Genomic DNA, 25,838 nt, shown 5'->3' on the forward strand with positions numbered 1-25,838 from the left:
AAATATTTAAACAGGTAATGCGTTTTGAACAAAAACCTTTCCCAACGCAAGCAAGGTTTTCCTGTTTTGCTCAGGCCCAACTCCGGTATTTCCCCCCTTTGTGTGTGTGGAATCATGAAGAAAATGATCAAATCCCCAATGCTGAAAAGAAAAGATGCTCACACGGATGGGAACACAGACAATGAAAGAGTGAGAATTACATCTCCTTCTCTTCTCGTCTGTTGTCCCAAATGACTGGTGGGGTTTGATTTACCCACCCTTCCTTCCACCCTTTCCCATTCCTCAATGTCGCCCATTCATTCATCTTTCTTATACTTCATTCATCATTGACGGTTATACCGGGACCACCAGACGGCCGCAATGGCTGCAACACCAACGATGCCTCCGATGATCAATGCCGTGTTGGTTGTTGACACCTCTTCGCCTATAACGCACGCACAAAATGTGATTAGCCGACAGTCTCGCAATGCATCGCAGCGGGAAGTTCATCACGGTCGAGATCGCCCTTTGTCTCGGCGACTCCAGTGACTAGCAACTTACGTTGTTCAGGGATAGAGTCAAGTTCCCTCTTGACATTCTGTCTGAACTCGGTCAAGACGTCGCCCTCCTTCTCCATGCCAGCTGCCACAAGGGCAATGAGGGCGGCGCCAACTCCACTTCCGTCCTTAGCGATGCCAATGCGGATCTTGTCAGCACCCTTGGGGCCGATGCTCTCAATGGAGCGCAGGGCCTCGTAGATCATGTCCCTGAAGAAGGGGTAGTGCTCAACCAAGCTGCCGTCGACACCAACATCAATGACCTCCTCCGTCTCGTCGTCAAGCTTGCCGGACTGGAGAACAATGGCGCCAATGGCGACAGCTGACAGGCGAGCTGCGCGACGGCCGACGGAGCCGGCGACGGCCTTGAAGGCCTGGGCGTCCTCGAGCGAAGGGCTGTACACCAGCATCTCGGACTCCAGCTGCTGTCTCAGGGTTGACAGCTCGGGGGTGTTGTCGGCAGCGGCAACGGACATGATGGAGCTGTCCAGGCCCCACTGCTTGAACATGCCGGACTGAGCACCGATGCTTGTTGTTGACTTCCAGTCGTTGAAGCTAGAGTTCTGGTCCTTAAACAGGGAAAGCTTCTCGTCCTTGAGCATGTCAAGGATGGTCAGACGGACAATCTCGCCCAAGAACATGCCAGAGACACGCTTCTCAAACATCTGGATGCCGGGGTTGACACTGGCCTTGTCCAGAGCATCATCCCAAGGGGTGTTGGGCAATACGTTGAGCTGGTTGTCGAAGGAACCCCACTCAGTGTTCACAACCATCTCGCCGGTAGCAGCCTCGAACTCGCCGACAATGGGCTTCTTGATGTTGGACAGCTTCTCGAGGTAGGCGCCGTTGGTGCCAGTGCCGAAAATGGCACCCAAGATGGAGCCGGACTTGCCGGTAGAGGTGTAGGATCTCGCCATCAGGGTTCCGACGGTGTCGTTGACGAGAGCAGCAACGCGGACGGGGAGGTGCAGCTTGTCGATCTCGACCTGCAGCAGAGCACAGACATCCTTGCCGACGGCATCGGGAATATCGAAGCCCTTGGTCCACCGGATCAGGTTGCCCTTGTTAATGCCAAGCTGCTGAACGGGGAAGCTGAAGGTGAAGCCCAGGCGGAAGACGTGCTCGTCGCGGTAGCCCTCGGGGGCGCTGTAGGTTTGACGGCGGCGAATGTGCTGCTCAAAGTGCTCGGCGTGGTGTTCGCGAAGGAAGAGCTCAATCTGCTTGGCGAGGAAGGAGAAGAGTTCCTCGGCGGTCTTGGCGACCATGAGCTCCTTGGGGATCGCGACCTTGCTGTATGTGAGATTGAAGGTAGTGTCACCGTTGAGCTGGACGGAGCACACGCGGAAGTTGGTGCCGCCGAGGTCGACAGCGAGGTACAGGCCCTGTAACAAGTGTCAGTGAGTGCACTCCCGCAAAGTGGGTTTGCGAATGCAAAGCTTCGTTGCTGCACAATTTACCTTTTCAGTACCATTGGGCACGCCAGTGACGTAGGTCGGGATCTGGCTCATGCTAGATCCATCCTTTTCCAGGCCAGTTTCTGTGAATTGCCAAAAATCAGCTCACTTTTCTCGACTGTTGAGTATTGCCGTGCAAGACTGTTTTTTTTTCCGGCGCAAATACTTGGCCGTGACAACGACAGTTCCCGCAGGTGAATACCTGCAGAGAGCGAAGGGAGAATGGGCAAACTTACGCATTTGGCCAAGGAATTCGCTGACGGCACGGTTGAGGTATGCATCGGACAGCTCGAACTGGTCGACGACGCGTTTTGTCTCTGCTTCGAGCGCCATTGTGAGAGGTATGGAGATTGGCGGCGTGGTTGGAAAAGGCGCTGGATTTTCGCAGACGGGCTCCTGGAAGATTTGTGCCGAAGGAGAATAGAAGGGAGGAGGCGGGTAGAAGAAGTTGTGAGAGGGGAATGAGTAGGAGCGAAGCTGCAGTTGGAGGTGCGGCGGAAGGAGCTTGGTGTCTCGGAGGAAGAGCTGCGTGAGCTGTTTTGGTACAAATTAGTCCAAGGCAATCTTCGTTGTAAGAGGAAGATGAAGTGATTCTCCAGTTAAGAGAGGGAAAAGATATGAGGAGAAAGAGTTTGAACTTGAGAATTCGAACAAGGCAAAGCCAGGTAAGGTAGGAGGGTGAGGAAGGTGTGTGACAATGGGAGAAGAAGGTCAGACAGAGCGAAGGTGAGGAAGTTTTTGGGGGAGCTCTGAGGATGATGTATGTGACGAAATCGCAGTGGAATGGACGGGGGATGGGGTTCAATTGGCATGGGAGCGAACATGGAGCATGGGGAGCAGGTGTGGAGCTGATGGTTGCTGGTCCCATGGAGCAGGGCGACAGGCATGCAAAGTAAGGACCGTAAGGTAGGTACTCGCCAAGGTACCTTGCCAGCACTCAACACCACCAGAAAGCAGTGAGGTAATGTCGTGGTGGGGTGACCGAGGTGGTCCGTCTCGTGCTACAATCCGTAGACACGATTTTCCTCCAGCTCCAAGCCTCCAAGACTCTTGTCTTCCACCTTGGGTAACACAAGTCCACGACATTTTGGCAATTGGCCATCATGACAGAGGTCGCCCAGAATAGCGAAGCCGAGGCCAAGGATACGGAACAGGGACGATGACCAAGACCCTGCCACTGGAGTCGTCGTTGACTAACTCTCAGTTGATGATGCCCCAGGTCTGCATGTGGGATGCAAATGCCATTGGGTCACATCCAGGCCTTCAAGTTCTGCAAGTCTCGAGACCTTTTTTGTTCTCCCTTTCCAGATGTTGGGCCGGACGGAGGACCAAGCTGCGCGACGAGAATAGGGTCTTCTGCAGCACGACCCAGCATGGTGAATGGACGGCTACAGCTGCGTGATGTGAGGCGAGATGCGTCGCCGCGGAAAGCTGGAACTGGAACTGGAACCTGATCCTTGGAACCAGCTCTGCCCTGGGGGGGCGTCGACTAGGTACTGCGGGGAATCGTGCGCCCGTGTGTATCCGTACAAAGTAGGTCCAGTAGCGTAATTCAGCGAGAGAGACCACCCAGACTGCCTATAGTTTGGCATGACGACGAGGTACGAAGGCGGCGGCAGAGTCCGGTCAAGTGTTCCGTTCCTTGGCCTTGGCCCATGGCCCTGCTGGCAAAAGCTCGGGAGCCGAAAGCAGCTCTGGCCGCTTGCCATTGGATCGTGGCTTCAACTTCGGCCCCGCCGTTGGCCCCAATTGGGTTCCGGCGAGGTCCCGATCATCGATTGCCTCTCATCTCTCATGTCGCTCGCTCGATTTTCTCGCCCGTTTCTCCCTCACCGAGTTCCCTGCCCACTGCTATTCGTTCTGGCCTGGTCTGCTGCAGCTGTGCGAAACATCAAGGCAGGTAAGGTAGCCAACCGCTTGACCATCCATGGTGAAGATTCACTCAAGGAGAGTCTCCGGCGCTTCTCCCGGCTCAAGTCGTCTGCATGCTGCCACCCCATGTCTCCTGCTCCCCATCAAGCAGATTCCCCAAAACCTGGGCCCCCGTGGAAGTCCGCATATGCCCCAGGGGAAATTTTCCCCCAAGTTTGGGACATGGGATAAGGTATTCGGACAACAACCATATCCATACCCAAGGCACCCAGGCGGCCAGGCCACCACGCGCGAGACTGACGCTGGCGGCGGCTCACCACCCACTGCACTCGCAGGACTCTGACAGGCGACACTATCACCCCCCGTCCCATGGTGGCCCACTTCTACGCCGAAGAAGCTCCCGTTTCCATCCACAATTGTCCACACCCGGGCGGGCCACCGAACATGCCGGAAATGGAGAGACTTTGATCAAACACAAGACGAAAAATTGAACCCATGGAAAATGAGCGCATGCAACTACACCACGCCGTCGCCCGGCAGAAAACAAGGGGGCAGGGACGTTGAGTCTTTTGAGAGAATATGTGTGAGTTCAGGGCAGTGGTTTGGGATATGGGGATCCAGGGTCAGGTAGTGTGAAGTGTGTGATAGGTTTGTCTGATGGGAAACGACGGATACAACGAAGGAGAATCTGCACTGCTGCAGAGGTACTTACTAGGACGAGTGCTAAAAACACCACCGAGCAAAGGCCGTACCAAAATGAGGAGACCCCATGGGAGACCAGGAAGCTGCTCCTCCTTCTCCGGTGTCTTGGTCCGTGGCCCTTGACGTGACCGTCGCTTTTGTTTGTCTCGTTGTCGATAGTTTCGACGTTGCCGCCATTGATACTGCCAGCTTGCCTCAACGCCACCCCGTACTGGCTCATACTCTGCGTGTCGTCGTCAAATGCCTCGTCTGATGCAGCTATATTCGATAAGACTTTCTGGTTGGTAATATCACCTCCCCCAGTCGTTGACCTTGACTGCTGTTGCTGGTCTTGGAGGTCTTGATAATCGATACCAAGAGCACCCGCGCGCCAATCGGCGCCTCCACCCCGGACGTAGGCCGACAGTGTGCCGGTGATTGACTTGAAAACGCTCGGATTCTCGCTGTGGGCGCGTTGCTGCACCTCACTGCGAAAACACCAGCGTCTTGCTGAGATAAAGTACCGATTTGAGCGCTCCTATACGGGAGTCCCAGACTAAAGTGAGGTAGCCCGGGACGGGATCTAGCTCCGATGAAGTGACCGGATTGACCTTGGTGCGTGCAAGTGCAACCTGCGAAACGCAGCGCAGTAATGGCGCGCGGCGTTTGGGTTACGGAATAACAGCGGCGAGCCGCGAGAGGTGGTGCCAGTGGTGACCTTTGGCGCCGAATTTCTCCCTCTCGGCCCTTTGGAGGAGACAGAACACGTTTAAACGGCCCGTCTGTAATTAGTTTCCCGGGTGTGACGCTGCGGATAGACGAAGGAGACCCAGGCCTTGCGCCCCAATGAGGTCATATATGGGGATCCCGGGTGTACCTGGACTGGACTCTCGCAAAAGGTGGGAAGACCTCTGCAGGGTTTGCGCCAAATTCTGATGTCCTCGTGTATCGTTTTGTCGTGGATTCGTGGGTTGCGCCAGGCGGCGGGGGGGCTAGCGGGGAATAAAATCAAAAGATGATAATTGTGGAATTATGAGGTGAAGAAGAGTACTCCGTACTGGAGAAAAGGAAAAAGGCGGAGAGGGCAAGAATCTAGAGTCCTTTCTGGCCTCGAAAGTAAATCGTAAACGCTTTGTCTCGTTCAATTGCTCGTGATAGTCGTGCGCTCGTCACGTCAGACCGATGATCAGGGTCCCTCGGTTCTAGGCTGCTGGGTCCTGGATGCTGGGTCTGGGTTCCCGGATCTTTGGGGGTCTCAAATCTGAGTCGGTCGGGAGATTCCCTGGTGCGTCTTGGTGGTGTTCGATTCAGAGCGTTGGTGGCTTGACTTGGTATTAATAAACTGGGCTCCTCGGCTTGCGGCTGCCTCTTCTTTAGCACTCCGTGTGCCAAAACGAATGTCGCTCGGTCTCTGTCTTCTTTTTCTGCTGTTGCTTCCCCAGCTAGTGCCTGCAGTCGTATGTCATGCGACTGCAACGAATTGGCTTTCCTGGCTGGTCCTGTTCGAAGGAAGTCGGCAGAGACGCCGTAGCGTGAGGTGACGCAGTTGCTCCAGATGCAGTGGTCTAGCCCTCTTACAGATCGGGGGGCACGTCAAAGTGCAGAACCGATCTTGATAACGAGGCGTCCAAAGATGCTTCCTACAGTTATGGCCAGAGCTTCCCGGTTTTCGTCTTGGCAATGATGATTGGCAGCAGCTGTCCGCCGTGGTGGTGGTGCGGACAGTGTGTAATTCTGATCAGAGTGTGAAGATCGAGCGCTACTCTGATTTGCTAGCGTAGACTGTCGCACAATGGGCGGTCGCCATCGGACTACTTATGGTTGACGTGGAACAAACTGAAGGCGAGATAGGACGGCCGCTTCTTCAGAAATTGGTGGTTTCAGGAGGAAACAAAACAGTCGAGCGAAGAGGCGACAGGTCAAGTTCAGGTCAAGGCAAGACGAGACGAGAAGGCAAAGAGCAAAGAGGAGGTTGGCGCGCAAGTCGATCCGTCTTCCCTTGGTCCCCTCCTCTCTGTTTCTGTCTCTCTTCCCTCGTCTCTCTTTCTCGTCAGCCGAGGCGGGTTCTCCTTCTCGAGCGCTTCTGTCGCATAAGAAACACTCCTGGGATTGGATTGGAGGAGGGGGTGCGCCGGATTTGAGATTTGGGTTGACCACTCAGATCGCTATCGAACCGTTGCAGGGTCCCGCCCAACTGTGCGGTGTGAGCTGCAGGGCCAGGGTGCTTGTCTAAAGTAGACTCTGGATCGTTGGAGAGGAGAGGATCTTTCAGTGGCCTTGCTGCGAATGAGAGCCGGTTACGGAAGGGGAAGATAGATGGCGCTTGGCCGCCTTGAGATTGGCCAGTGCCGACAACCTGACTTCTTGGACAACAGGAGGTTGAAAAGAGGGAAAAGGCTGGGAAACACGGAAGGCCAGAAACAAAGCACACGATGTGCCATGGACCGTGGGCGAAGTTACGAACCTTCCATACACTTGAGTATTTGGGAGTATGGCAGGAACGGCTCTCCCAAAAAAGGAAGGAAGTTGGGGAGCTGATGAAACGGAACCCCCAGCGTGACCACCAGGCCCCTGCCTCCAACTGGCAACAACGATGGGAGCACGGAAGGTATCTCCCCCACGACGTCGCTCCCCAGCATTTGGTTGGCGGCTGCCACAAAATACCCGGCACTCAATATCATCTCCAGCTGGGGGAGCCTCGTACTTGAGCGACATGATAGGACACTTGGTCTTTTTCTTTTGTTAACTTCCAGAAATTTCCATTCCACTAGGTATGTGTCATGCTGTATGTAGCAGTAATCCCATCCACGTATCATCAACTTTCCTCAATGGTGCTCTCTACCCACTGGACCATCGATACCATTGATATCGTAATGCTTCTTTGCTTGCCAAACTCCCCACTCCATTCCTTTCACTCAACCTCACTTCGTTCGGAGATAGACACTGTGCCACTGATCCTCGTCCATCTATAATTAGGCCTGGGCAAAGTTTCTCTTGACAATGAAGAAGGACATCATAAGAAGAGCAGCGCAAGTCATAAAGACGGCGTTTCGATGTCCATCTCCTGTTTCTTCGTTAGCAACGATTCCAATACTTGGACTTCTCCTAGGAACTTACCCTCTTCATCCAAGCTATGCGCCACGACAACAAACACGTTGAGAGGTAGCCTCAGTAGACTGTACACGCGACCACGCACCCCGTCCTCGACAACCTGACTCTTCAGGAAGGACATGCTTGGGAAGTAGGCTCCAATGCTGGCCTCAACCATGCACAGCGCCCAAAACAACAGTTTCTCATTGTCCAGCACGACTGCTCCGGACAGACAGCAGCTCACCACAAGCACGACCAGCATAAGGATAAGCGATGTCGTCTCCTTGGAGTGTGTTTTTGTGTAGAGCGAGAAGAAGGAAGATCCAGCCATCATAGCGCACATGAAGCTGGAGAAGATGAGCCCGAAAGGCAGTTCCTCGTCTGAGCCAGCCTTGGTTCGCGCGCTCTTCAGCGCAGCAGACCAGAAGAACACAAAGAGGTACATGGCTCCCTCGAAGAAGGTCGACGTCAGGCCTAATGACAGGATTCGCATATCGGCCAGAATCATCTGGATGCCGCTCTTGACCTCGGCGAGTGATGTTGTTGCCGGGCCATGCTGCTTTGTTCCGTAGTTCTCGCTCCACCCCTTCAAGATCAACCACATGGCCGCCCCGGAGCAGACCACACTTGCCATGAAAGGCCAGACGCGGCCACCCAGCGAGTTGACCAAGATGTCACCAACGACGCCAGACAGGATTGCAACGATGGAGCTGATGGTGGTCATGTTGCCAAAGATGGAGCCTAGTTTGAGGTTCGTCCGCGAAAGACCACGCTGGTTGTATTCCGTAATCAGCCAGGCCTCGAACACACTGTACAGAAGTGTCGTCGAAACACCGCCGGCGAATCGGCCGAGAAATAGGATGAAGAGGTTGTCGGTAAGCATCGTCAGGCAGGTGAGGATGTAGGTAGCGCAGTACGTAAGGCAGGCAAGGCGGCGGCCGTATCGATCTGCCAGCTCGCCGGCAAAGGACGCGGAAATGGCGCCAGACACGAAGCCTGCAGCGTAAAGAGCAGCCACGACCCTCTCGGGGATGTTCTTCTCGTATCTGTAGATGGCATAGATATGGGGGCCCTGTCCCTATGTTAGTCTGATTGATTCCATGATAGTAGTCGCACGGCGCATTACCTGGAGCCAATCCGCTGCCATTGCCAGGGCGTAGACCGGGAAGAAGTCCAGCTGGAATTGGCGGACTGCATTTTGAGATTCGACGGGCGAAGAGAGCAGTTGCTGATGCTCGACATCTCCTCCGTCGGAACCCTCCTCCGAGTCGGCAGCCTCCTGCTTCAGCTCCTCGATGACTTCTTGTTCCTGGCGCTTGTACTGCTGATAGAGCAGATACCCGTTTCCCGCCGCAAAAACGGCCAGATTTATCTGGTAGAAAGCCATTTTGCCGCAAGTGTGACTTTCCAAGTTGTGTAGAAAGGTAAAGTCTTGTTTGTAGAGCTTGTGGGACGTTGGATCGGTATAATAAGGCTGTCGACGCGGCAGACCAGCATTCCACGAGCCAAGTATCAGTAGGCGTCGCGTATCTTGGGATATCCTGACATTCGTGGTGTCTCAGCTGCCCTTTGGTCGGTGGCGCCTCAGCTTGGCATTTATTGGAGGAAGCTGGAGCGTACTGAAATGATGGAAGAGACAGAGGCCCAGAATCGATGTCGAGGGAAGACTATCACATTGTAACAAGAATGGCAAGGGGCAGTCGCTTCTTTCTTTGGTTCCTTCTCTCCCATCGGCACGGTACCTGCGGACCTGCGTTATGCCAATTGCACTTGCCAAACATCAATCGGCAAGCAGCTGCGACGGCTTACCTTAGGTAGGCTTCCCTGTCTGGAAACGGATGAAAAAGAGGACAGGTTCGTCAACATGGGACGCCATGCTGATTCAGTGGCTTGGCTGCGCTATTGAATCTGTAACGCGGCCCCTACAGTTGTACCGGCCGCGACTGCCATTTTCTGCGTGCAATCTGCCGGTCCCCTAATTCCCCTTCCTGATAGAGTTTGGCTGGCTTGGTATCCTGAGTTTAACCCAAATGTTGCTGCCACCGCGGCTGTTCCAAACCAGCGGAGACAGATCCAGCGTGTACTGCGTACGGACGGGAGGGAGAAAGTTGTGACCAATGAGACGTCGTCCGTAGCTTCCAGCTTGGCACCCAGCTCTCGGCCCAAGCTTGAAATGAGAAAGGAAGTGTTGGTGGCGGACACTAGCCACACTCAGCTGTTCACCATGAACTGATCGAAGGATACTTGACTATTGTACTATGTACTTGGATCGTACCTGCACATTCCTTTCGATTGGCACGTAAGAAGACGGCGTGTTGTCTCGCGTATCAAAGCCTAGAAAAGGGACAGGAAGGGAGAGAAGCGGCACGCAGACTTGCGAGCAAAGCCTCCCTCGAATGCCCCCCGCACTTACATAGAGCTGGTTGAAAGCATGTAGGGCAATTTCACCACCCCTCAGCTCAATGGCAAGTATGGGAGACCGCACATTGCATTGGATGAAATGAAAGAAAGAAAGATCCTCAAGGGATGCACGCAAATCGCCGTGAATCGGCGTCGAAGTTAAGTGCGTATTTCACCAAACCATGTCTGATGTAAGGTATGTCTCGTCGCACCGATACCCGGCCGCCGGTATGTCAGGATGCTGCCGGCCATAACGGCTCGGTTTCAATCGACAGGTCTCCAGATTACCAGAAGCGGGTAGGGAGCGATTGGACGCGGGCCCAATGCGTTCGGGGGCAACGGCCGGAGCCCCGAAGGACCCCTACGGCGCCCTTCCGGACACGTGGACATATCCCGGCCCACGGCGTCACGGCGACAGCGATACTGGGGACTGTCCACGCGGCAGATGCAGTCCACATTCTTCCATGTTCCTGGTAGAAGTTACTCGGACCTGGCCGTAGCCAGTCCGGAGCCTCCAAGCTGCTCCGAGGAACGTAGGCCCACCGAACGGACGGGGCTGGGGGGCAGTGCTTCCATTGGAATTACGCGGATTCGAGAAGCTTAGGTCGCAGTGGGCAAGGCGGAGGTGAGTTTGGCGGTGTCCAGGACGCGTGGGACCCTCGTAACATTTGTCCACAGCACGAACAAACACGACGCAACGGAAGGGTGCCAGCGACTAGGATCCGGGACATTGACAGCCCGACCGGAGCGACGGCGTGCCGGGATGGGTATCGGTGTGCCGTAATAGCAAACCTGGCAAAGTCCTTCCAACCATCAGATCAGTGGGAGGCTGGGGGCCTAGGGCCATGGGCGCCATCCCCTGGCCCCGAGTAGGTACCCAAGGATTGTATGCTCCAACGGCATCAAACTTTGAGGGTGCTCTTGAGAGTTCACGCACCAAGTGATGGGGGCTTGAAGACTGGCAAAAGTAAGACTGGCGCACTGGATAGAAGGGAAGCTTCGGCGCCGGCTTGGGAAAAGCTGCTAAACCTGAATAGCTGTGCGGCTGAGCTTGCTGAGTTGGATCAGAGGACGGCGGCAAGTAGGGGTGCTCCCTGTCTGGCCTATTGCACGACCACGGGGCTTAGCATGGCTGCTGTGCTACGCCTCGCGACGGCTGGTTTCCATTCAGTGAGATATTGTGGGAACAAGATTATCTCGCGTAGGGTTAGTAGGGTACGAGGCATGGCTCGGAACGAGAGGTCTCCCTCACCCAACTGTCTGCAGATGGCGTCCTCGGGTTCAAGTCTTGATGTATCTCGCAGGTAGTCGTACGAGGATGGGATTGCAGGTACAGCTGTGGCATCGGTCGGTCTCCCAGCTGGTGCTCTCGAGACGGGAAAAGATTGACGTGAGCAAGGCTTTTTGCTTCTTTGGCAGCGAGAGCGAAGAAGGGGTGAGGCCTCTTGCATCTGCATCAATATTCTGTAAGGTCGAGCGCTAAGCGGAATGCTGACGTATCTAGAGAATTCGAACACGAATGTCTCGTTGGAAACTGAAAGCCCAGTTCACTGTGCAGCCATACATCTTGAGCGCTTCCGTGAGGAACATACTGTGTAAAGGGACAAGGAGGGCGAGGGCAAGGGAAGACTTTGGATGGCAATGACTATCTATCTTATCTTAGTAACGGAAGGTGCCTTTCGATGTTCTTACTTCCTGCCATTTGGCAAGGCGGGAGGGAAATTGGCAGGAACCCAAGCTTCTCAAGTGCTGACGAACCCAAGGTCCCTTCTTACCTTACCGTACGTGCCTACCTACCTTACTTCTTGCTTCCTTGACCTGGCGGGGTACCTTAGCCACAAGAGAAAGAAGGACCAGGAAAGAGAGGGGAAACGCGAGATGCTTGCCTATCTACGAGGTAGGTTTCCGTAGGCTACCTTAAGGCTTCCCCTAGTTACAGTTCCACCACCCACCCCCACGTTCCTCCCCAGATACGATTACCAGGACAAAGGAAAGAGCCGTGGGTTCGCGATTGATCCGACGTACCTTACCTTCGAGCGCTTCTGGGCCAGATTCACCAAGGAAAGGGAAGTAGACTGGCAAAGAAAATGGCAGCACTTTTCGATCTCTTAACTGATGCCTCCGATTCCCGAGTTGTCATGACCCAGCCCGAAGGAAAAGCTACCGGCCAGACAAGGTCTTACAGACGGCGAGCTGCAGGTGCGGATGCCTCCCCGGCGTCAAGGGTACATCATGTACCTCGAGGTACTTGGTGCTGCGTATGGAGTACCCGTACGGAGTACACTCAATTCCCAAAGTCCTACGTCAAAAGTCCTACCACTAGGTAGGTATGTAGGTCCAGTCAGACTCATCCCTTCCATTGAATCCTGGCCCTGAGACGCCTTGCTCGTCTGCTTCTCTAGTTTCTACTAGGCCCCTCAATAATTCTCAGGGTTCGAAGAGCCAGTATCCAGAGACACAATCCCTCATTGCTCGTCATAGGTTCCATGGCACTATGATCATTGGGCGTTGATAGTGCTCGTGTTCCTATACAGATACAGATAAGGCGAGCTGTGCCCCATGACGCTTCCATAAAGTCCTTGACTGACTTTGGCCACAGACATCCGATGGTTGACACCTGAAGCCCTGGAGTTCCTGCAAAAGGACTCAGCCAAACATGAATAGATGTTGCCGGATTTCTGGGTCCCAACTCCCCGCAGCGAGGTATCGTCGCAGACCGACGATTAAGTCCATACCCTGTCTTAGTTGTCCCATTTCCCAACGCCTAGCAGATTCGCAACCACGCATCGGGAATCCCGTCCCCAGTTTTCTCCACGAAAGTCACATCAGCATGTTCCCTGCCCTAACAGCTGGCGCTGGCTCGTCAGAGCGTGTCAGCTGTCAGACACCTCTAACGGGAACAGCAGGGCTAAGGTAATTCATTGTTTATTCCTTTGCAGGCACCAAGATTGCGGTCGACTGACTGTCCTTGATGCCAGGTCTTCCCACGGGCCGTTTCAGTGTGATCGCTTGCGTCCTTCATCATCAAGGTACAGCAAGTATCCGCCCGGGGTTGAGACATTGATATCCAGCTGGAGCTTCGCCGTCAACCTTGTCATGTCTTGTCATTCTACGGGGGTGGGGATGGGCAGACAAAAAACCCCGACAGACGTCGTCCAATGTTTTGGGGTTCTTTGAGTCTCTGACACGGACACCAGCGAGAAACCAGTCTCGAGAGGCCTCGTGTAGATGGCTACGGCCCCCTCCTCCGCCCGGGTCCCAGACGTTGACAACGGCGACGGAAGACGGGACGAAACCCGTCGGTGATCTGATCTGGCCGCAGACGAGACGAAAGCTGGGCCAGTCAAGCACTCCAAGGAAGGTATCCTATTCAGCCAGGTATCGCACGATGCTTTGTGTGCTGAGATGCAAGTAGTGTGTGTTCTGTACCACTTGGAGGTGGGAAAGTCCTGCAATACATGTTCGTCGTACATGGATGGATACGTTGGAGGTACACACAGAGCCCAACTCGGTACTTTGTGTGTTCCTTGCACACTTGCGAGGTGAGCTCTTAGGAAGTACACATGGGGCTCCAGTGCTCTGCAGCCAGTCTGAACCGGCGCAGTCCAATCCAGAGGCAGCATTTGGGGCCATTGGGCGCCCTCTCAGCCTTACACTGCCCAGAAAGCGACCCGAGGGGGGGTTCCTCCACCTAGCGCACCCGCAGCTCGTTTTAGTGCCATCAGCTGGCTGGCGGGAGTATTCGTGGGTACCTTAGCAATAGCATCGCCGGACCACCGTCTGGCTGAGGATCCCGGTCGATGTCACTTTCGCAGTTGATGGCAGCAGAGAGTGACATGTGTGGTCGGAAGGGTTCCCCACTCCAGGTACACAGTTGACAGTCATCGCACAGGACTTCCTTTCGCACCTCACCTCAAGGTTTCCTTCCATGTTGGATGCGCCAAAACGGGGGGCACAGGGCAGCAAGCAAGCAAGCAAGCAAGCAAGCAAGCAAGCAAGCACTCGTTGGAACATGGGCTGGGACCAAGGAAAGTGTGAGGGCGAGGGCGAGGGCGAGGGCAAACGGGGTGGTCCTTTGAAGCAAAGCGAGACCGTAAAACAGAACGAAACGAGACGAGACAATTCAATTTGGCCAGCAGAAGGACTAAGAAACAGCTAGCTTTTTGTATCCGTACGGATAGATGGGCAGGCAGGATATCCAAGACCATACTCGAGTACCCTTGAATAAGACCAAAACAATGTACTCCTCAACAGGTTGGCCTATCAGTCTTGATTCCTTGACCAGAGAGAAGCTGAATACCTAGCACAACGAACAGCAGCAGGCTATGGCTTCTCTCCCTCTCATGGTGGCTTCATCTTGTTTACCTTACCTTACCTTACCTTAGTGCACCAGTGTGTGCTACCTTCTGCTCGTGTTGCTCTTACGGATTCCATACCTGGACACCCGACCCCGCGTCCAGCCGCCCAGCCCACCTTTGCGTGAGCCTCTTTCTCCTCCAGGTTGTCTCTACCTAGGTACCTAGCGACGAAGGAAGGAAGCGTCTCGTACCGCCCATGGTCGCTTTCCCTCGTCGCCCTCCTCTGCATGCCTAGCCCGCCTTCCTGCCTGCTTGCTTCATCCACAGCTCATCGTCACCGTTTCCGACTTCCGAATCTCACCTTCTTCGACATTTTCAACTCATCGTCTTTCACTGCAGCACTTTGCACCCTTGTTTTCGTCTTCCTCAATACACCGTCAGCAAGCAACGCATGCTTACCGTCCCGCACCTGAGCTACATCAAGGTCTCATCTACGCCAGACAGCTTTCCTTTCTCACCAAGGCAGAGTAAGCGAGCGAAGGGCTGAAAAGGTACCTATCCGTAAGTATCCATTCACCTGTATCCGTACATTTTGTTGCTTTCCCGGGTGCCTCACAATTGCAAGTCCTCCTGCTCCTGTTGCTTGTCGTCGTCTTGGCCAAAAGAAAGAGACAGAAGAGCTCCCATCTTAATCCACCAACCCAATTCACCATCCCCGTCGTCCATCAGAACTTACCTTACCTTACCTTGTTGAATCCTCTCACATCTGCTCGCATTCACTCATACGCAGTCTCTCTTCACCTGGTCCCGCACTCTCCCACACGCTCTCTCACAATCAATCCCCTTCGCTTTCTTTCTCTCTGCCCATTGCCGTGTGCCCTCTGCTATACTACATTACGAATACCTACCTTACTGTTGCTGCTGCTCCTTCCGTTGCACCGCTCTGTACGGAGTAGGTACGGCACACCTCAACCCGCATCATCCCAGAAACGGCGGATTCATTCAAGCGCCCACGGTGGTCCACGGTCCACGAAGGACGGCCCACGCTGCACGCTCCACCCCCTCCACCCCCCCATTCCCAGCAAGCACCGCATTCTATTTTCTCACTCCTTCCCACTTCTTTTTTTTTCTCCCCCTTCGCCTTCCCGTCTTTCGTCTTCGTTCTCGTCCTGTCAAGCTCTGAGCCCCGTTGCAGCAAGCAGCAGCAGCAGCAGACCCAGCAGGCCCAGCAGCTGTGTGTGTGTGAGAGAGAAAGAGTCCTAGGATTTCTGGTCCCTTTCCCAGACCTGCAGAAAAAGGTTCTTAGCCAAGTCCTAAAAAGGGTTCTTGACTTTTTCTCTGCTGACCTAAGAACCGTGACTTGACCTGCGTCTGACTTGAAAGTTGACCGGGACGGACCACCACTGCCTACTACCAAAAAATCACCACCCACCCCCTCCCCCTCCTCCTCTTCACTCCCCCCAACCCCGACACCCCAGCCCAAAAGTCCAAGCCCAAGCCCAGCAGCCGCAGCAACAAGTCCTAAAAGTCTAAGCCCAGGCCATCCAATCCATCATCCCGCCGATTATTACTCGAGTACGACCAAGAGCACCACCACCACCACCACCACTACCACCACCACCACCGCTCCTCTCTGCTGCTCTGCTCTGCTCTGCTCTGCTGCACCGCACCACGCACCCGCACCCGCACGGCTGCCGACGCCCTGCAACCCAAATCGATATACCCTCTGCTGGTCCTGCCCACCTTGGGCCCTCGCTTTTCTCCCTCTTCTCCTCCCCGACTCAGTAATCCCATATGAGCTTTTCCAACTCCCGCCTGAAAGGCTTTGGTTTCGGCAAACGCAAGTCAACTGCTAGTATCCAGACACCCGATCCGAACCAAACCCCAAGCCCGACCCCTCCTCCTCAGGGTGGTCACCCCTCCGGTGCCCCTCAAATACCGCAACAGATTCCCGTCCGCCCAGGCTCCATTGCCTCGACCTCTTCCGCTTCAATCGCTCCCATGAATCAACACCCAGGCGCCGGTAACCGGCCTCCGAGCTACTCGGCCAACTTTCCTCAAGGCGGTCCTCCTCCCATGGGTCGCACCAGCCCCATGACGGGTCAAGGTCCGGCTCGCACCCCGCCTTCGCAGATGGTTGGCGGTCCTCCTCCCATCAACACTGGTGCTCCCGTCGCCGGTTACCCCCCTCAGCTTCCTCCCATCGGCGGTCAGGGACACCCCATGGGCGGTCCTCCTCAGTACGGCGGCGGCGGCGGCGGCGGTGGCTATCCTCCCCCGGGTCCTCCTCAAGGTGGGCCCATGGCACAGTACCAGCGAGGCGGCAGCGCGGCCGAGGTGGAAGGCAACAGCAGGAGTAAGGCTCAGCTGATTGTCGGTATCGATTTCGTACGTGGACTCTTGGGATCAAGACAATGTTTGTCATATGCCGCGTTGCTGACATGACCCACAGGGTACGACTTTCTCCGGTGTGGCGTTTGCTTTTGCGACAAACAACGAAGCCAAGGAAGACATTATAACAGAATGGCCTGGCGCTGGTTCATACACGAAGCAAAAGGTAGGAAGAACTTAGGGGTCCCCAGACATAGACAAAGCGTGATGCGTTTTGCTCTTGTACTTTGCTGACGCTCTTTTGTCTCTCTAGATCCCCACGGTTCTCTACTACGATCAGTACCAGAAGGTTGTTGGCTGGGGTCCCGACATCGCCGACGCCCTCGCCCCTACTGGATACCCAAAGCCCGGCGTGCAAAAGGTCGAGTGGTTCAAGCTGCAGCTCATGCTGTCCGGCAACACATATATCGACCCCATCAACTTGCCTCCTCTGCCTCCTGGAAAGTCCGAAATCGATGTTGCGGCCGACTATCTTTTCAAGCTCCGCCAGGCTATGCGCTCGGCTCTGCAAAAGACTCTCGGTGAAGTATTCAACCGTGAGGAGCGGAACATTCGTTACTATCTCACCGTCCCTGCCATTTGGAACGATGCAGGAAAGGCCGCCACCAGAGCTGCTGCTATCCAGGCCGGTTTCCTGAGAGACGAAAACGACAACCGGCTGACGCTAGTTTCCGAGCCCGAAGCTGCTGCTATTTTCTGTTCCAAGACGGGACTCTTGAACCTCAAGGTCCACGACGCCGTGCTGATTGTCGATTGTGGCGGTGGTACTGTCGATTTGATCGCGTACGAAGTCGAGGAGGAGAACCCCTTCACCGTTGCCGAGTGCACGGCAGGATCTGGTGATTCTTGCGGTTCAACAGCGCTGAATCGCAACTTCAGCAACATCCTCCGCACCAAGATTCGCAAGATGAAGCTGCCCGACGGATCCAAGACGGCCGGCCGCGTGTACGCCAAGTGCATCATGGACTTTGAGAACCGTATCAAGGCCGATTTCCGCAACAACGGCCAGAAGTGGGCTGTCGACGTTGGTATCGAGGCCGAGTTCCCCGAGGCCGGCATCGAGGAGGGCTACATGACGTTCACCAACGAGGAGATTCTGCAGTGCTTCGAGCCCGTTGTTAACCGCATTCTCGAACTCGTCAGAAACCAGATCATTGCCATCCAGGCCCAGAACCGGACGTTGCAAAACATTCTCGTTGTTGGTGGATTCGGTGCCTCCGAGTACCTCTTCCAGCAGATCAAGCTCCACGTTCCTCCCCAGTTCCAGTCCAAGGTCGTCCGTCCCATGGACTCCGTGGCCGCTATCGTCAAGGGTGCTGTTACTGCCGGCATCACCGAGCGCGTCGTCACACACCGTGTTGCCCGTCGTCACTACCTCATGGCCACCTTGCAGCCCTTTAAGGAAGGATACCATCCCGAGGCCTACCGTGTGCCATCCCTCGATGGCAAGGACCGCTGCAAGTTCACCCGTCAAATCTTTGTGCAAAAGGGTCAAAAGGTCAAGATTGGCGAGCCTGTCAAGGTCTCGTTCTTCCGTCAAGTTGCACCAGGTGCGACGCTCATGTACGAGGACATTCTGTACGCCTGCGATGATGATGTTTGCCCTGAGTATACTAAGGATCCTCGTAAGTTCAATAATGGATTTTCACAATTGACCATTGCTAATCTCGGACACAGGCATCAAGGAAGTTGTCACCCTGACTTCGGACCTGTCGCGGAAGAACCTAGAGAAGGACTTTGAGAGAATGGACACACCACAGGGCACATTTTACCGTGTCTACTTTGACATTTACCTGACGCTCGACGGATCCGAATTCAGCGCAGAGCTGGTGTGCCAAGGCGAGGTCATGGGCCGCTGCAGAGCGCGCTTCAGGTAAAGACGGTGTCGGAAGAAAGAGGGGAGAGAGAGGGGGAGAGGGGGGAGAGCGAGAGACTGATAATGTTTGCTTGCTTGCATTGGGCATTTCGTTTCCATACACTCGGATGATACCTCGAAAAGGTGATGGGGCCCAGAAGGACAGCCCCGAGGCTGATAATGGCCGAGAGTACATATCACGAAGAGACCTCCCAGAACAGATGACTGGAAGACGAGGATTGGATTTTGGAGGTTTTTATGACGCGGAAGGATTATGGCCTATTGTCAAGTGTTGTAGACGCACGACACTCCCCGCTTGGGAGAAATCAAGATTTTTTTCAAAAGACTACAGTTTCCTGACGGGGTTGTAGGGAGATCCACCCAAGTCCGGGGAAAGGTCGTATCCAAGCCTGATGAAGCCATCACCCTTCATTCCAACTGCCCAGACCCTAAGGTTCACACTCACACACCGTTGGACCTGAGCCGGTTTAGTTATTGGATTTTGAAGGTCTTCCGTAAGGGGGAAGGGATCTGAGCTTCTGCATTTTTTTGGCTGTAATTGCGGAATACATGGGAACTTGCTATAGGTAGGTATATATCTAACCAGCTCTTAAGCAAATTGTGTTTGGCCGACCAGAACAAGACTTGCCAAGAATTGTGTTTTGCGAGCTGGGAGCGCCACGTGGAGTGGAGGATCATGGATGCCGGCTAGCGGTTTCCGGGATCAAAACACACCCCAATCCTGTATCCTTACTTGTGAGGGACCAAGTCCTCTATTTTGACGAAGGTTCATGACCAAGTTCATGATGGCTAAGAGCAACGTTGTGGGGGCTATGCCGAAAGATAAGACAGCGACTGACCTGATGTATTTTTGAGGGGAGAACAGCGAGAGACTACTTGAGAGGCTGACCGGTCATAACATGCTCTGACTCAGCCACAGCAACTTCAATGTGTGGAGACTGGAGAAGGCTCCGTCCACTGGCCCAGTTGGTCAACGGCGCGGGGGAGCAAGAGCCAAGCAAGGAAGGCCCTGGTCATTACCGAGCCGAAGTAGACCAGATCAACCCTGGTCAGTGCCAGCGGGAAACCGGGCAGCCAGTTGCTCCTGCGTCATCGTCTGAACATGAACCGCTGGGAAGTTCGACCCAAGGTCGGGCCCTGCATCTTGCACCTTTCGACAACCGACAGTGGCAGCAGGTAAATGGGACGGGCCAATGCCCCCTCAGTTGGTAAGGTAAGTATGCGGTGATTACAGCAAGTAAAGTACTGTAGTTCAGGAGGTAATGTCATTATGCGATGGTGTGTTCTTCTCTCTTCTTGAACTTTGACATCTCATCAACCTCGGGTCACTCGAGGCTATCGTATGCCACGAAAACCTCTACGTCGTACCCTCCTACAAAACTTGACGACGGTCCCTTTCTGCATCATTAGTGCCAGATAACGCTTGTCTATTAAGCGCGAAAGAAAATAACCTACTTTTCCTTTCCCTGCCCTACGAACCCAGTTCCTGTTCCACCCTTCCGTGCCCGTCCAACCAACCTGCGTCTCCCACCTGGTCGAACTCTGACGCTACATCGCGCGTGCAGGGATAATCAGGAATTGGCCCCTGGATCAGCCAGGCCGATCTCACCTCTGGGCATATCCCGCCGCCCCTTGCTTTTGCTCATTCGCTCTCACGTCGACGCTCCCGTACGTCACTCGGCGCAGGTCCGTCGCAGTCTATTGGTGGGCGTCTGATTGCTCAACATCGTTGGGTGCTGGCGGTCATTATATCTACCTCCAGATCGTCGTTCGAGTACCGCGGAAGCTTGGATCCTTCTGAATCATGAATTGTCACAGCATCCCAGCGTAAAATTACATTGGACCCTTTTAAGTCGACGAATTACACGACTTGTCATCACTCTCGGTTTTGCTATTTCTCTTGGGCTATACCAAAGACTTGTCAGAGAAGGCCGGCCTACGAAACCATGAGACCTTCGTCGTCTTCGAGAAGAGGCGACAAGCGACCTTCGAGGACAAGCCAGAGCCTCTTCTTCGCGCTGGCCATATCCTCGCAGCTACCAGCAGCCAACGCAATCGTGTTCCCAAGCTATCACCCCAACTACAAGACCGACTACCTTCAACTGAACAAGCGGTACAACCCCGCCAGACGAGGCCCACCCGAGGACTGGAATGGGAGAATCCCCTTGAAGGTCACCAACTCATGTCCTGACACGATCTGGCCCGGCATCACAACGCAGCATGGCGTCGGTCCTGGAATCGGTGGTTTCGAGCTTACCTCGGGTGACAGTCGAGACATGTGGGTTGGGCCAACTTGGCAAGGCCGCGCTTGGGGGAGAACCAATTGTACCGTCAATGGAGAGTCGGCAGGCTGCGAGACGGGTGATTGCTTTGGAAAGCTTGACTGTGAATTCAGCGTAAGTCTCGCCCTCTCGAACGCGACAGACGATGGCTAATCAACCTAGGGTGCTGTTCCCGCAACTCTCGCCGAGTTCAACTTGGCCGGCGGTGTCTCTGGACGCCAAACGTTTTACGATATCTCCCTGGTCGATGGCTACAACATCCCTGTGGGCATCAACTACATCCCCGCCGAGAACACCACTTATATCCCGCCAAATCTGACCAACTGTGCCTGCATCGCAACGACAGGCTTCCTGTCACAACGCGCGGCAAGCGGCACCGTCTACACCAACAGCACATACCCTGTTCCTTGGGAACCGACTGAGTCCAACGAGAGTTCCAAGGACTGGTGCCCATGGCCACTGCTTTCCAACCCGCCAGACAAGCCCGGCGACGGTGTCTATCCCTATCCCGATGACAATATTCAGCGTCCGACCTTCAGCCCGTGCAAGAGCCAATGCGCGGCCACGAACTCGGATCACGACTGCTGTATAGGCAAATGGCATGACCCCAATAAGTGCAAGCCAGGTTTGTACTCCAGACACGCCAAGGCCCTGTGCCCCGACGCATACAGCTTCGCCTTTGACGACCAAACATCGACCTTCATCATCCCATCAGGCGGCGGCTGGGAGGTTGTCTTCTGCCCCGCTGGAAGGAGCACTAACATTCTCCGGACCATGGGGCCGCAGCTGTTCGAGCTCGCGAGCGCCGGGTTCCTGAGCCAGAAGAACCTGGACCTGGTTAAGAATCAATCCTACATAGAGTCTGAGAGCGAAAAGAACGCTGCTCCAGGCCTGGCTTCGTCGTCTCTGTGGGCCATCTGTGCGGCGGCTACAACCGCTGCCATGCTATTGGGTTGGTAGATGCCTTGGGGTTGTTTGCTTTGTTTTTTTGCTTTCTCTGGAATAAGCACGACGGGGCTGGACCCACGCAATCTGCCGTGCTTCTTTGCAAGCTTGGGGCTTTTTTGGCATTGGGATACCCTGGAATGATTGTACGAGGCATGGACGATAGACGCATGGCGCAAGACGATGATACAGAGGCTTCAACAGTGTGAGCCAGAAGACACTACAACCACAACCTTCCTTTCGAGTACCTAGAAGACTTATACCCATGATAATTACAACACACTTCATCCTCTTTAGAGACTGTGCTTTTCATGAATTGGGTGACCATGAGGAGCAGCCGTCAACCTATGCATTCCGAATGAGGACTACAAGATCGTAACCAGGTTTCTAATCATTGAGGAAACAAACGTTTACCGAAGCTTACTTACAAGCTCAGTCACCGGTAGTTGTGTGCGACAAGCGGAGAGTTTTAACCTTTCGGAAGGGAACCGACGGAGACGAGATGCGCCGCCTCGGAGTCGGGGTAGTTTGTGCATATATCGTTATCAGGTATGCTCTCAGCTCAGAAGGACTTTTTGCTTAGATAGATCAAAAGTAGGCATAAATCCATCATGCTCTACGCCTGAACGGGAACACCTTGACTTGACAACTACTGGGAAATTTGGATTGCAATAATGTACCTCGAAAAAAACTCGGCTTAATGTTCTTGACTCTGTTTGTCTATCCCCATCTCGTTCCACCTCTCCACCCCATGGTACTTGTGACGTGTTTTCTGTTTTCTGTCTTTCTCGTGAGATGAAAGCCCCCCCCAAAAAAAAACACCTTGACCCATGAATCGTGACACTGGAAAAAAAGTCTAACAGTTGTGAAATTCTTTTCTTTCTCTTTCCTTCCTACATCGCCTCTTTCCTTCTCGTCTCTCTCTCCATACTCCGTACTGCCGTATTGTTTTTGTACGTGTCTTGACCCTCGCCTCTTCTTACCCCCCGCCATCTAATGCGAAGGGGTTGTTGGGAAGAGGCGAGGGGTTGACATGGAACAGATGTACCGGCGAAAAAAAGGACAACCAACTTGTGCTCGAAATCTGCAAAGTCCTCCCTCTTCTCTGCCTTTCACCGTGAGGTCATCAAAACGCCCTTACAACCATAAGACTTCAGCCCTTGCGCGCGGCACGCTCCCTCCGTCTCCGATCCCACTCGGCCCTCTCCTCGTCATCACTACCACTAAACTCGGCATCATCGTCACTCTCCTCGTCGTGGGCGTACCCCGCAGGCACAGGAGGCGCAGCAGAATTAGGAATCGCAGGAGGCGCACCAGGGGGCGCCGACGCCGGCGGCGCACCACTCGCACCGCCCTTGCTCTTCTTGCCCGCGGACGAAGAGTCCACGTTGATGAAGTCGCCCGCGTTGAGCGAGGCGTACTCGTGCTTCTGGATGAGTTCGCGGAGGGCCGGGTTGCGGGGGTCGACGAGCTGGAGGGGGGTGAGGCCGCCCTTGTTCTTGATGCGTGGGCTGGAGCCGGCTTCGAGCATCATGTCGACGAGGGCATTGCCGAATTCGCGGTTGGCTTGGGATTCGTTGTTGATCCAGCGGATGGCGCTGTGGAGGGGTGTGTCGCCTTCTTGGCGGTTGATGGGGTCGCATTCAAAGTTTGGTTGGTCGAGGAGGAGGTCGATTATGTCGTCTGTGGGAGGGTATTAGAATTAGCATTCTGCCTTTAACTAGTTATGAGGGGGATGGTGTGAGAGAGGAAGAAAGTCGGCGGTGTTGAGGGAAGTTTCGAGTGTCGAGATGAAGTGCGTGATGGCAAGACATACAGTTCCCTCGGGAGGCAGCTTCGTGGTAGAGGTGGTTTCCCATGACGGTGGTGGTCTCGTTCAGGATGCGGGAGAGCTCATTCTCGTCTTTGATGCCGGCGATGACGTCGTTGAAGAGTTCAGTGTTGTCGCGCCGCGCGGCCTCGATGAGGAGTTCCTTGACGGAGGCGCCCTGCAGGTATCGTGTCAGCTCTTTACTTTACATTTCTTACGAGGGAAATGCTTCGGTGTGGCGGAGAAGTGGGCGAACGAACCTCGTGCTCCTCGTGATCCCCTGCCATGGTTGTGGAGTTGTGTATGTGTGTGGGTGTGGGTGTGCGGTTTTGTTCACGACGAGGCTATCGTGGGGATGGAGGCGTTCTCGGGGACGAAGGGGAAATGACGAGGGTTTGCTGTTGCCGTGCTGTGCTGTGCTGGGTAAGGAAGGTGGTGTTTCGAATTGGCCTTCCGTGCTGGGTCGGGGAGACGTCGCTTTTGGTGGGGTTCGTGGATCGGAGGTCACGGCGGGAAGGAGTTGAGGTAGAAAGGACGGTGAGGGGTAAAAAGTATGTAGTGGTGCCCTGGTGGTCGTTCTTTTCTCCAGGTGCGTTATCGTGGGGGGGAAAGGTGAGGGGCGATAGGCCAGGTACGAAGGGCTCGTCCAGGGCGGTGAATGTATGAGGTTGCGGGAGAAGAATACTGCACAGTAGATGAAAGAGGAAGAAGGTGAGTCGCGCAACGTCCGATCGCGCTGTGAGGTAGATCTGGGTTCAGGGAGATGTTGCGAGTCGTCACTTGAACTTTGGGCTCCGTTTGGCTTTCAGATGAGGTGAGATGCAGCTACGTAGGTACCCAAACTTCCTTTCTACACAGTACCTATGTAAAGGCTCGTGGGGCTGAGAGGCTACGCGGCAGTTTCCAGGTTTGTGGTGTCAAGGAGGTGGCAGTGATCGCCAAACCCCTGATCCAGAAGAGGAGGGCCTAATTTAGCACCTTGGGTACCGTGAGAGGCGCCTAAGTCACTTCTTGTCCCTCCGAATACGTCCAGTTACTTGCTAGGTAGCCCAGTAAGGTAGGTAAACCTCAGCAGCAGCTTGTTGCAGCGCTTACAACGAACAAAGGGCCATCAATCCTGGAAACAGTCCGCCAACCCCGCTATTTGCACTTCAGGTGGACGGACGGGACGGGTAAGGCGGGGTGAGAACGGGTGCCTCTTGGAGGGGCACGGAACATTATTGCGGCCGGGTTCCGGCGGGATGGACTCCTGTACCGTTTTTCAACCCCCCTACATGACGCTGGTCGCTGGTGACTGTTCCCCGGCTGGTGAATGGCGGCTTCGTCCCCCACCGTCACATTCGAGGCCCGCTGAATTTTCCAGGACAATCACACCGAGCAGCGATTTCGCGGTGAGCTGAGCACATCACCAAGCAGCAAACCAAACCTCCGTGACCATTCAATCGCTCGCACAAACGACCGCTGCCTAATCGCAAACCACACATACCGCCAAGATGTTGCTCTGTAAGACTCCAAAGCTCCCATGCCCCCACCCCTCCTCCTCTTTCTATCAAGCGCTTTTCGCTAACAAGACAACAAAAACCCAGTCTGCCCCAACTGCGCCAACATCCTCACCGTCTCCGCCTACGCCGGCGTGCGCAACCGCCTCGAGTGCCGAACCTGCCCCTTTGAGCACGCCATCACCGAACCGATCTACTCCCGCCGCGACTTTGAGCGCAAGGAGCGCGAGGACGTCTTTGGCGGGCCGGGCGAGTGGGACAATGCCGACAAGGCGCGCGCACAGTGCCCCAAGGACGGCTGCAACGGCGAGGAGGCCGCCTTCTTCCAGGTCCAGATTCGCAGTGCTGATGAGCCTATGACTACGTTCTACAAGGTATGCTGTTGTCGATGGCCCTTAGTGATAGGGCGGACTGCTGACTGTGTGTGTTTGCAGTGCATGTCGTGCGGAAACAGATGGAGAGAAAACTGATGCTGGACGAGAGGGAGGCTTTGGGATTTTTCACTGGGCATTGCGAGGCGTTGGGGACGATGTGTGGATTTGTTCTTGTTTGGTCCTGCTATACGCAACGCGCTGCAGCTGCGTTTCTATGTTTTGGAAACTTGTTCAGAGGCTGCTTTCCCTAGTGGATCGCTTCCGCAAAGCGAGTCTTTGTCTACGACTTGCTTGATCATATGACTAACGCTTCCCTATGACCCTGCCCTA

At 54.7% G+C, this 25,838-nt stretch overlaps 7 protein-coding genes across 7 annotated transcripts; 3 read left to right on the forward strand and 4 right to left on the reverse strand.

Annotated features, from left to right (window-relative positions):
- Positions 1–323: 323 nt before the first annotated feature.
- Positions 324–2,323, reverse strand: CCOS01_14391 (hexokinase; the record flags this gene model as incomplete). Its single annotated transcript, XM_060462535.1, has 4 exons — positions 324–424; positions 541–1,918; positions 1,994–2,073; positions 2,227–2,323. The coding sequence occupies 4 exons, from the start codon at positions 2,321–2,323 to the stop codon at positions 324–326; spliced, it is 1,656 nt and encodes a 551-aa protein (XP_060307020.1).
- Positions 2,324–7,515: 5,192 nt separating this feature from the next.
- On the reverse strand, positions 7,516–9,020 carry CCOS01_14392 (major facilitator superfamily transporter; the record flags this gene model as incomplete). Its single annotated transcript, XM_060462536.1, has 3 exons — positions 7,516–7,607; positions 7,661–8,705; positions 8,760–9,020. 3 exons carry the CDS (start codon positions 9,018–9,020, stop codon positions 7,516–7,518), a joined length of 1,398 nt encoding a protein of 465 aa, XP_060307021.1.
- A 4,037-nt stretch (positions 9,021–13,057) lies between these two features.
- CCOS01_14393 (uncharacterized protein) lies at positions 13,058–13,963 on the reverse strand (the record flags this gene model as incomplete). Its single annotated transcript, XM_060462537.1, has 2 exons — positions 13,058–13,399; positions 13,946–13,963. The coding sequence occupies 2 exons, from the start codon at positions 13,961–13,963 to the stop codon at positions 13,058–13,060; spliced, it is 360 nt and encodes a 119-aa protein (XP_060307022.1).
- Positions 13,964–16,125: 2,162 nt separating this feature from the next.
- CCOS01_14394 (uncharacterized protein) lies at positions 16,126–18,599 on the forward strand (the record flags this gene model as incomplete). The annotated part of the gene is made up of 4 exons (XM_060462538.1): positions 16,126–16,719; positions 16,784–16,888; positions 16,976–18,347; positions 18,400–18,599. 4 exons carry the CDS (start codon positions 16,126–16,128, stop codon positions 18,597–18,599), a joined length of 2,271 nt encoding a protein of 756 aa, XP_060307023.1.
- Positions 18,600–20,544: 1,945 nt separating this feature from the next.
- Positions 20,545–21,840, forward strand: CCOS01_14395 (thaumatin family protein; the record flags this gene model as incomplete). The annotated part of the gene is made up of 2 exons (XM_060462539.1): positions 20,545–20,994; positions 21,043–21,840. The coding sequence occupies 2 exons, from the start codon at positions 20,545–20,547 to the stop codon at positions 21,838–21,840; spliced, it is 1,248 nt and encodes a 415-aa protein (XP_060307024.1).
- Positions 21,841–22,978: 1,138 nt separating this feature from the next.
- Positions 22,979–23,922, reverse strand: CCOS01_14396 (ankyrin repeat protein; the record flags this gene model as incomplete). Its single annotated transcript, XM_060462540.1, has 3 exons — positions 22,979–23,508; positions 23,642–23,813; positions 23,896–23,922. 3 exons carry the CDS (start codon positions 23,920–23,922, stop codon positions 22,979–22,981), a joined length of 729 nt encoding a protein of 242 aa, XP_060307025.1.
- Positions 23,923–25,128: 1,206 nt separating this feature from the next.
- CCOS01_14397 (transcription factor S-II) lies at positions 25,129–25,604 on the forward strand (the record flags this gene model as incomplete). Its single annotated transcript, XM_060462541.1, has 3 exons — positions 25,129–25,138; positions 25,222–25,508; positions 25,569–25,604. The coding sequence occupies 3 exons, from the start codon at positions 25,129–25,131 to the stop codon at positions 25,602–25,604; spliced, it is 333 nt and encodes a 110-aa protein (XP_060307026.1).
- Between the last annotated feature and the right edge of the window lie 234 nt (positions 25,605–25,838).

The sequence above is a fragment of the Colletotrichum costaricense genome (assembly GCF_030867565.1).
Source record: "Colletotrichum costaricense strain IMI 309622 chromosome Unknown Scaffold_20.1, whole genome shotgun sequence".
NCBI lineage: Eukaryota > Fungi > Ascomycota > Sordariomycetes > Glomerellales > Glomerellaceae > Colletotrichum > Colletotrichum costaricense.